The 11,125-nt window shown below is 38.0% G+C and overlaps 1 protein-coding gene across 1 annotated transcript in view; it reads left to right on the top strand.

The window, feature by feature from the left end:
- LOC106534954 (voltage-dependent calcium channel gamma-1 subunit) overlaps positions 1–5,747 on the top strand; it is a 17,663-nt gene extending 11,916 nt beyond the window's left edge. Inside the window, exons 3-4 of the mRNA XM_014031779.1 lie at positions 2,983–3,129; positions 3,266–5,747. Of these exons, the coding sequence (XP_013887233.1) occupies positions 2,983–3,129; positions 3,266–3,498 (380 nt within the window). The 3' untranslated portion in view covers positions 3,499–5,747. The remainder of the gene's footprint in view (positions 1–2,982; positions 3,130–3,265) is intronic.
- Positions 5,748–11,125: the final 5,378 nt, after the last annotated feature.

Here is an 11,125-nt window from a genome sequence, read left to right as displayed (position 1 = left end):
GGATGAACATGATGGACAGATGTCACCACGAGCACATCTGTCCACCCAGTCTTATCCACCATGAGTAGGCTGTCGCTGAGACGTTACTGAAAGTTTGAAGAGTGAGAATTGAGCAAACAGCGAAGGATCTGAAAAGTCAGAGGTTCTGATTTTGGCAAAACCTTCAAACTACAGTCGCTCTGTGGTCAGTGCCTCGGTCTTCTAATCCTGAAACTGCAGGTTTGAGCCCAGGTTTGTTGTTGAACATTTGGCATAAAAATCCCACAAATCTTTCATGGGAGTTTGTCTGCTGTGGTGCTGTGTAATTTTATTTTGCAGTCTCCCTTATTGTGGCATTTTTCAGTAAAGACGATTCACATTTTGTTTGAATCAGTAGGTAAACTTCTCTCTGCACAGACCAAAAACAGACTATTGTAATGTGTTGTCTTTTTATAATAAAAAACTAATTGTAATTAAATATTAAGGAGAGTTATTTTTTTACTAAATGTTTTCATCTGCAACACAGTTTTTAATACACTTTTGAGTCAATACTTTCAGTCAGTGGGCCTGTATACAGGGCTACAGATGCTCACTGTGCTGTTTGACGATGTAGTGTGTACCACACTCAACATGGACCAGAGGAAGTGAAGGAAAGAGTTGTCTCAGGAGATTAGAAAGAAAATTAGAGACAAGCATGTTAAAGGTAAAGGTTATAAGACAAGTATGTTAAAGGTAAAGGTTATAAGACAAGCATGTTAAAGGTAAAGGTTATAAGCAGCTTGACGCTCCTGTGACTACAGCTGCACATATTCAGATATTTAAGATCCATGGGACTGTAGCTAACCTCCCTGGACGTGACCGCAGGAGGAAAATTGATGACAAGTTAAAGAAAAAAATCAACATACATATCTTGGGAAAATAATAAAAACTATATTTAGCTTTTATTTGTAATAAGCAAAACAATCAAAAGATAATCTCTGACACTCAAATTAACCTAACCCACATATAGAAAGGCATGTAAAGAAGGAAATAGATGCAGTAAACACATCTATATCCATGCACAGAAAGAGCGAAGCAACATGATACTGTGTCAAAGAGAGACATGCAAAAATACAGCTGCCTCTGCAGAACAACTTCCAAGCTGTGTTGGGAACACAGCCTGAAATGCTGTCTGGTTTCGTGGAAGAATGGTAAAATTTTATGTTTACTAACCCTTCAAACCAGTGAGTCTTTCAGCGAAGCGAGTCATGTCTGCATGAAATTCATGTGTATTTTTCTTGTCGAGGCTTGAATCAGCCTGGATGTTTTGACAGTCCCGCAGCGTTCAGGGTGTGGCCCTCTGCCGCCAGCATGAGATGAAGGCTCCTACCCCCAAAGGGTTGCCTCTCCCACAGGCACGCTTCACAGGCGAACAGGCGGCACATCAAAGGACTCTTATCTCATCCATCTTCACACTTAATAAAAAAATTAAACAAGCCAGCTGCTGTTCCGGTTAAAAAAGACACAATCTTTTAAAAACTACAAAAACAAAGTTAGATTCATATTGATATTTTTAGATTTATGTATTTGGGACTCTGAGATAGGATTTTAACTTACTGTCAACAAACCTCATAAAAACAAAATCTTAATGGGGAATGTGCCACTGCTGGATGCAATTTATCTGAATGTTTCATCTGAAGCACATCAGAAAAGCTGAATGTTTGGTGCAGATATTTTTGAGTTTTAGGTTTCGAATATTTGCTAAGCTAATAAATAATTAAATCACATAAAGATTAACTATAAACAAATTTGAACGATTAACATCTAATATGTCAGTGACTGAGTACTGTTATTTTTATTTAATATGTTTTAGGTTTTTACCTGTTTGTGTTTTATGAAAATATCTGATGAACTACTTGACAAATTTCAATGAAAGTTGCGAGTAATAAATAGATGCACTTTTGAAGTCAGCCTGATTCAAAACACCTGTCACAGCCAACTTATCTGAAAAGCAAGGGTGGATGGATGGATGGATGGATGGATGGATGGATGGATGATGGATGAATGGATATATTGATGGATGGATGGGTGAATGGATGTATTGATGGATGATGGATGGATGGAGGGATGGATGGATGGGTGGATGGATGGATGATAAATGGATGGATGTATCATGGATGGATGGATGATGAATGGATGTATGGATGAATGGATGTATTGATGGATGGATGGATGGATGAATGATGGATGAATGGATGTATTGATGGATGATGGATGGATGATGATAATGATGGATGGATGGGTGGATGGATGATGGATAGATGGATGATGGATGGATGAACGTATGTATTGATGGATGATGGATGGATGGATGAATGGATGTATTGATGGATGATTGATGGATGGATAATGGATGGATGGATAAATGTATGTATTGGATGATGGATGGATGGATGAATGGATGGATTGATGATTGATGGATGGATGATGGATGGATGGATGAATGGATGTATTGATGGATGATAGATGGATGGATTATGGATGGATGATGGATGAATGGATGTATTGATGGATGATTGATGGATGGATGATGGATGGATGGATGGATGAATGGATGTATTGATGGATGATTGATGGATGGATGGATGATGGATGGATGGATGGAACAGGGGTGAATAGAGGGGCTTGTGGAGTTACAATAAGTAAGAATTTGAAGCATTTATATTGACCCCAACTGAATGATTTAAATGTGAAAAAAGGATTTAAAAGCATGATATGTCCACTTTTACAAAATTATCAGGAAATAACCATTGGATTTACAACTGATTAACTTCCAAAGCCAATCCAATTCAGTATGACCTCTACAGATAAACAACACAAATACTGCTTCAAATGAGCCAGTTCTACAGATCTCGAGTTAAAATTTCATGGTGAAAAGTCATTTACGACATATATTGTCAAACAGGGCCCCAAATGTAAAATGAAATGTTAGAAATTTTCACGAACATTTTTTTTTCATTGCAGAGTACAACATCTCCGCTGCAGCCATCTCCATCTTCAGCCTGGCCTTCATGATCCTGGGCTCTCTGTGTCTGCTGGGATCATGTACCGGGAAAGGCAAAGGAAGAGACTACCTCCTCAAACCTGCTGGCATGTTCTTTGCATTTGCAGGTGGGTTTCATATCCCCAATAAAACTGCACGTTTCCTAAAGAAAAGAAGCCCAGTCCTGTATTGTGTCGGTGCTGTCGGGTCAACACTGGAACGTGCACAGATGTTACTGAACGCTGACTCACATTTCTCCCTCAGGCATCTGCGCTTTCATCTCTCTGGAGGTGATGCGTCAGTCGGTCAAGCGCATGATTGAGAGCGAGGACACCATTTGGATTGAATACTACTACGCCTGGTCCTTCGCCTGTGCCTGTAGCGGCTTCGTCCTTCTCTTCGTCACTGGCATCACGCTCCTCGTCCTCTCCATGCCCCAGATGCCCAGGAATCCGTGGGAGACTTGTATGGACGCCGAGCCGGAGCAAGTGGAGTGACGCTGGACGGGCAAAGCACAACCAAGGATGGGTCTGACTAAAGCTTGGAGCTCAGATGTTGGATTTGGTTTGAGAACAAGAATGTTTTACATCAAAAAATTAAATAAGGGAGACTTCTTGGTGTTTTGTGGATCATGGCCATCTTAATGAAAAGGGGCTTTCAATGTGCTCAGTATTCTGTAGGCTCAAACTGCAAAACCTACCACCTCATGTTGAAGAACCCAAATCTGACTCAAAATCCACTTTTTAAAAAAAAAAAGGTCATCCACATTTAGAAACACAACAGTACCACCTCTTTATGTCCTAGCTCATTTTTCAGAACTGATTTGACAAATATGTGATTATGAAGAGACCACGGTGAGCTCCCATGTGTCACTGTCAATCATGTTTTGGGTAAAACTCAAAGGGATAGTTCAGACTTTTAAAACTGGTTCTGTGAAAAGGTTGCGAGCAAATAATATCTTACCTGCTGTAGAATACTCTGAATAACGTAAAGCCTGGTTCACGAGGTAAGATTTTGAAACAGTTGGCTGATATTCAGACCATCTCAAAGGCTCATTGCCCTCAGGGAACACCACACGTTGTGATATCAGGCCGAGACAATACAATATATTGAATATTCCCCATTTGAGACCGGAGTGGTCCTGATGTCCTTTTGAGCTGACTAGATCACTCTTAACGCACCACACTGCAGGAATATCTCAGATTATCTTTAGAGCCATCAAGATAATCGGGCGTCCTTACGATTGTCGGAAGGTCAGAATCGGGTTAAAAATTGGCACAATAAACTTGCCGTGTGAACCAGGGATTAGTTTGAAACAACTGAGCGATTACATCGAGTGGACTGTAAACTATAGTGGACTGCTGCCAAATGAAAACTCATTCTCAAAAACTTCATATTTTTTGCAAATGCTACAAGCCTCAATAAATACTTATTAAAATAAAATGCTAGTTGATTAAAAATCCAACTAGTGGTGGCAACACATAACTATAGGTCTTCAGCAGGGGTAGTTGTGCGATGTAAAACTGACTGCTACAAAAATGTATAAAATAGCATTTACGGGAATTACTCCCTGCTTACACTAGTCCTTAGCTCATCATTCTGGTCAGAATTATCCTCAGCTCAACCAAATGGAGTTACCGACAACAGGTAAGATATTAACTATATACTTTCCACAGAATCACACTTTAAATGCTGTGAACTTTTTTTTTGTTTAGGATTTAATGGTCAAATGAAATGTTCCATCTCATGTAAACTGTACATAAATATCTGTATTTTGTGTTTGACATCACTCAGCTAGTGTCAAATTATTTATTTTACATCCCCAGTTTTAAGAAAGCAGCTTTGTGGATAACGAATGTTAAGATTTTAAAGAAAACCGGTTGCTTTTTGTGAGTTTTATGCGCGTGTAGCAGGCTGAATCTTAAAACCCCCGCAGTCTGCAGCACCGACCGTGTTGGAAAAGGTTCAGCTCTTGCAGGTGCACATACAAGGCTTCTTACAGCTCAAACCAATAAACGTGAAAAGTGAATTTAAGTTTAAGTTCCAGCCCCGTTTATTTGAAACGTGCTTGGATTTTAATTATTTTTGTAATGGGGTAATTTAAACAAAGAATTTCAAGACGTCACTCCTTTCAAATCTGGAACAAATTCTAGCTAAAATATGAACGAAATCATTTCATTTGCAGTTTAAGGCTATACTTCTCTTTAGGTGTAAAGGCCAGTTCAGGTGGATAAGCTGCAGCTTTACAAGGAAACAGTTTCTGAAGATAGAATTATGGAAAATATATTGGCGGCGTTTGACAAAAACTGTTGGTTCAGCTTGAGGAAACAGAAAACTTTACTTGAAATTTTCTATAAAATTGTAAAATAGGAAAAGTTTCTCAGCTTTTATTTTCACATAATCAGCAGTGTGAATGTCTAACAGAAACTTTTGTACAGCACTCTGGTTCTATATGGTTCTGCTCAGAGCTGCAGTCACCAGTTTATAAAGGTAAAAATGTGCTACTTTTCAGTTTTTATGGTCTGATCATTTATAACTTAAACTGCTGTATACAGTATCAGTAAATAATTAAGACATCAATTTCATCTGAGTGTTTAATTTTTCACTGGTATTAGTTTTTTTTAGTATTTGCTTTTGTTCCCCCACCTAATTTGGCATGCAGGTGAGTTCTGAAATGTGGCCAGTTTTGGATTTTCTTATTGCCACAACTTTGTAAAGAAAATAAAACCTTGAAAAGCTTTGAAAAGTGTTTAAAGTGTTTTTTTAAAAATATGAGAGAAAAGGTTCTTGCAGATTTAAGCAACACAGAAGCAGTTCCAGCACAATGGATTCTTTGTGCTTTCAGAGGAAAAACAAACAAAAAAAACCCAACTCAGGCAGTTTCAATAAAAACACTTTAATAGAGAAACAATAGAAAAAAAAACTTTAAAACACAGCGTAAATTATTGGATACAACCATCAACTGAAATGAATATTCAGAATTTTGAACCCATGAGGGAGAAACCAGTGGGGCTGGGAGAACAGGTGTGCCATTGATTCACTGCAGCGACGGGAAGAACAGAGGAGAAGAGACGACAGGAAACCAGGATGCTTTAGAGAGAAAGGCTCAACACAGCGCTCTCTGCTGGCTGGGCAAAAGGTTGCTCCCTGACTCATGTGTCACACTCAAGTTGGCTGCACGCAAAGGCAAAAATAACCGTTTATTGTGATAAAGTTCATTATTTTCTGTAATGAACTGATAAACATCAAACTTTATGTTTTAGCTTCATTGCACACCAATTGAAGTAGTTCAAGCCTTTTATTGTTTTAATATTGATGATTTTGGCAAAAAAGTAAAGAAAAATCAAAAATTCCTATCTCAAAAAATTAGCATATCATGAAAAGGTTCTCTAAACGACTTATTAACCTAATCATCTGAATCAACAAATTAACTCTAAACACYTGCAAAAGATTCCTGAGGCTTTTAAAAACTCCCAGCCTGGTTCATTACTAAAAACCACAATCATGGGTAAGACTGCTGACTGCTGTCCAGAAGGCCATCAATGACACCCTCAACAAGAGGGTAATGGTGCGTTCACACCGAACGCGATTTCAGCGTCAGGAGCAGCAGGTTTACATACAAAGTCTATGGTGGACGCGCTTCAAGCAACGTCGGGAAGTTCTGCGGTGCCTCAAGTGCGATTAGAGCAGCGCGATTTGAACGATTTGAACGATCTGAGCATTCGACGCGCTGAGGCGCAAATCGCTGAAGTTAGAAAATCTGAACTTTTGCAGCTCGACGCGCAGCATCAACCAATCAGAGAGACTCCACTGTGTGGATGTAGTGACATATTTCCCGACGGGACAGTTTACTGAATGATGTCCACTAACCTGAAACAGACAGAGCTCCTGCTCTTTAGCTGAAATGAGTGCTGCAGTCGTGTCCTGATCCGCACCAATGCGTGGCAGCGACTCATCAGACTGAAAAAAATAGTCCTGAAAGCGAGCTGTGAGCCTCTTCTCTGAATTATCTGGTGAATTAATTATGAATTAATTATCTGATGAACGTGACGTGCTCTGGCTCTCTGTAAATAAAGCAAAGCCACTTCCTCGTCCGACATTAAACAGCCCCACAGAGGAGGGAGGGGCGGGGCGGCTGTCGCCGTGCAGCGCAGCTGTCCTGCGTCTGACCTCAAAGTGCACAAGCTTCAAACTTCAGCGTTGGCTGCGATTTTGACGCTGAAATCGCGTTCGGTGTGAACGCACCATAAGACACAGAAAGACATTTCTGAACAAATAGGCTGTTCCCAGAGTGCTGTATCAAGGCACCTCAGTGGGAAGTCTTTGAGAAGGAAATAGTGTGGCAGAAAACGCTGCACAACAAGAAGAGTTGTCAGTCAGTGATGGTCTGTGGTGCCATGTCAGCTGCTGGTGTTGGTCCACTGTGTTTTATCAAGGCCAGGGTCAATGCAGCTATCAGGAGATTTTGGAGCACTTCATGCTTCCTTCTGAAAAGCTTTATGGAGATGAAGATTTCATTTTTCAGCACGACCTGGCACCTGCTCACAGTGCCAAAACCACTGGTAAATGGTTCACTGACCATGGTATTACTGGGCTCAATTGGCCTGCCAACTCACCTGACCTGAACCCCACAGAGAATCTGTGGGATATTGTGAAGAGAAAGTTGAGAGACACAAGACCCAACACTCTGGATGAGCTTAAGACACAAGACCCAACACTCTGGATGAGCTTAAGGCTGCTATTGAAGCATCCTGGGCCTCCATAACACCTCAGCAGTGCCACAGGCTGATTGCCTCCATGCCACGCTGCATTGAAACAGTCATTTCTGCAAAATGATTCCCAACCAAGTATTGAGTGCAGAACTGAACATAATTATTGATTTTTTTGTATTAAACACTTTTCTTTTATTGGTCGGATGAAATATGCTAATTTTTTTGAGATAGGGATTTTTTTCTTTACTTTTTTTTTTGCCAAAATCATCAATATTAAAACAATAAAAGGATTGAACTACTTCAGTTGGTGTGCAATGAATCTAAAATACATGAAAGTTTAATGTTTACCAGTACATTACAGAAAATAATAAACTTTATCACAATATGCTAATTTTTTGAGAAGGACCTGTGTTGTGGAAGATGTCAAATAGAGCTGAAGAAGGTTTGATTACTTTAATTTGAGGTATGCACTAATAATAATAAAAACACAAGAAATGAACACTGCAAATGAAATCTCTTTAAAAGTCTTTGGCTCGATTTCTTCTGTTTGAACAAATAAAGCCGTGTCGAGATTCGCAAACAGCTGATTTGTGGAAAACTGACACAATCACCAGGGAGCAACCTCAGCTTTAGCCCTTCTTAACTGCAGGAAAATAAAGGGAAACTCATACGACCAGTAAAATACTTTGTCTTTTAAAAGAAAGTAACGTAAAGGTTTCGCTGATAATGTCACAAGTCCTTGTTCACATCAAATGATATACTGAAAATCAGGCTTCGCTTCATTTCATGTTTTATACACAAATCAACATAAAGTGATGAAAACAGGGAGAGTAATAAAAACAGAGCCGGGGCATCTCATCATGCATCCAAAGAAAGACTGACTACACATTTAGAAAATTAATCCTTGTTGATTGTTGTTTAGCTGTGGTGAGAAAAACAAAACAAAACAAAAAAAGGAACAAAAAGAGTCCAGCAACGTGTTCTGTCAAAATACGAACTGTACAGTGATTACGTCGTCTCATAACGGTGCAACATACATCACCGCCCCCCTGCCAAATAACACCACCTTAACAAAACAAGTCTATAAAGTTACAAGATGGTTCAACTACCAACCAGGTTGTTGTTGTTCATTTCTAGATTTTTATTTTATTTTCGATTTTTATTTTTTATTTTTTGTGAATTTGCATAATTAAAAAGGGCATGCCTCTTCTTTTAAACAGCTTCTATAAAACCAAGGCGCTCCCAAAGGTTTTTGTTTTGTAAATACATAGAAAATGCATATTTACAAGTGTGTGATCTCTGCTCAGTCAAAAAAATAATAATAGTAAAAATTAAAAAGGTAAAAACCGGAAACTAAAACAAAATGTGGTTTCACCGAAGCTCTCTGACTGAAACACGTGAGAAACGAGAAGTTTACGAATGACGTAAAAAAAAACGTCATAAAGTCTGCTGATTTTAGGTCGACTTGAAGCATCAACGCAATGTCTTTTTCCTGTTTCACCTGAACGGTGTTAATTCATGTGTTCATATAACAATTTGACCTCCTCGTTTGTAAAATCCAGTAAGAAGCAACATGCTGACGGATTTTAAAACAAAAGCATTAATTTAGGAGACTAAAAAGTGTCCTTGGCGAAAACAAATCACAGCAGCTTAAAAGAAATGTTCAGCTGCTTTAACATTATTTAAAAATTTAATAACACTAAATAAAAAGGAAAATTTGATTCAGAACAACTGCAACATTACAAATTCATTCTTAAGTCAGCAAATCCTAAAAAAATAAACATACTAACAGTCAAGAGTTTTTGAACCACTTCCAAGTTTTTGTTTGTTTTTATTCTTTTCTGGAAATGGTTTAACTTTTTTTAAATACGCTGAAGAAAAAAAATACGAGCTTGAAAAGCATTTTTAAAACTTAGCGTGATGCAAATGTATCAGATTAAGAAAGAAATGGGTAATATAACTATGATAAACTGCATATTACTCATAAATAAAATACTCTTGAAAATGAAACAAAATGAAAAAAAGCTACAGTAAAATATCTAAAGATAACAGCTGTGGTGTTTGAAGTGATGCATCAGAAACTGTCAGATTTAAAGCCATAAAAACACAGAAACAAACTAATGAAAAATAATGTGACGCAGTGAAAACTGAGCTACACTGTAAAATGTGTTGTAAAATACACTGTGAGGCTACTTAAGGTTAAACAAATTTACTCAAGATCCTTGTTATAACCACTTTTATGGAGAGTTTCTTAACTAAATGTTAGATTCTGTCAAAATTCTACAGAAAGTGTTTATAAAAAGGTTCATTATAGTGAAACTGGACATTTCAAAGGTTTATTTGAAAGTAAAAGCAGATTAAATTAAATGGTAAATGGACTGTACTTATATAGCGCCTTTCTATCCATCCAGGACACTCAAAGCGCTTCACACTACAGACATTCACCCATGCACACACACATTCACACACTGATGATGGCAAACTACAATTACAGAAGCGAAATTAGATAACACTGATGCTGTGCATTACTTTTTTTTTATTTTTCTGCCTTTCATAAAAAGTGTGTGAATCTTTGAAGAAAATATTTATACGATATAAAGCAAAATAAAAGAAATAAAACATTTTCTGAAGCTTTCACAGATCGCTAATCTTGCTTTGAAATTATGACAAAACTATTGAATGCAATAAAACTGAATGTACTTTAAGACACGTATTTTACTGGCTTTATATGTTGCAAAATACTACTCAGGTTAACGTTTGAAGTTAATAAAAATAAAAACTCTAAGCGGGACTAACCGGTTGCTGGGTTGAAACGGGTTTAAATTTGACTGAAACGACTGCGACTCAATGACGAGGTTTTAAAACAGCTAAAAATGTTTCACACACCGACATGTGTTATTTCCCTCATTTTCAGAGCGTTTAACCCTTGAGCGTAGCACATGTGACGCCTTTAATGTAATTCTATTTTTGTGTGTTCAAAAACATTTGACTGGAAGTGATGATTCCAATGAAGTTATGACACACTGCTCAGACCTCAGCACGTTCACTTCACTTACACAGACCTTCAGAGACTTACTAAAAACTGTTCCCCACGCACAAAACAACAACTTCATAGTCAGTGTGGAAGTGTAACAAAATAAAAGAAAACAAAAACCTCTCAGCAATCACTGAAACATTACCAGTAAGTGAAGTTGAGAGTCTGAAGTCATCGGATGTAAATTTAAGTCGTTTTGTTCACACTGCAGGTCTTAATGCTTAAAGGGGCAATATCATGTAAAATCAACTTGAGTTTTATATCATGTTATAATGTTAGACTATGTTCACACTGCAGGTCTTAATGCTCAGTTCCGATCTTTTGAAAAAATCCGATCTTTTTGTGTGAACGTTCACATTACATTTTAAATGTGACCTG

Source organism: Austrofundulus limnaeus, unplaced genomic scaffold (genome assembly GCF_001266775.1).
Source record: "Austrofundulus limnaeus strain Quisiro unplaced genomic scaffold, Austrofundulus_limnaeus-1.0 Scaffold1317, whole genome shotgun sequence".
Lineage (NCBI taxonomy): Eukaryota > Metazoa > Chordata > Actinopteri > Cyprinodontiformes > Rivulidae > Austrofundulus > Austrofundulus limnaeus.
Note: the sequence above shows the minus strand (reverse complement) of the source record. Positions and strands in the feature narration are given on the sequence as shown.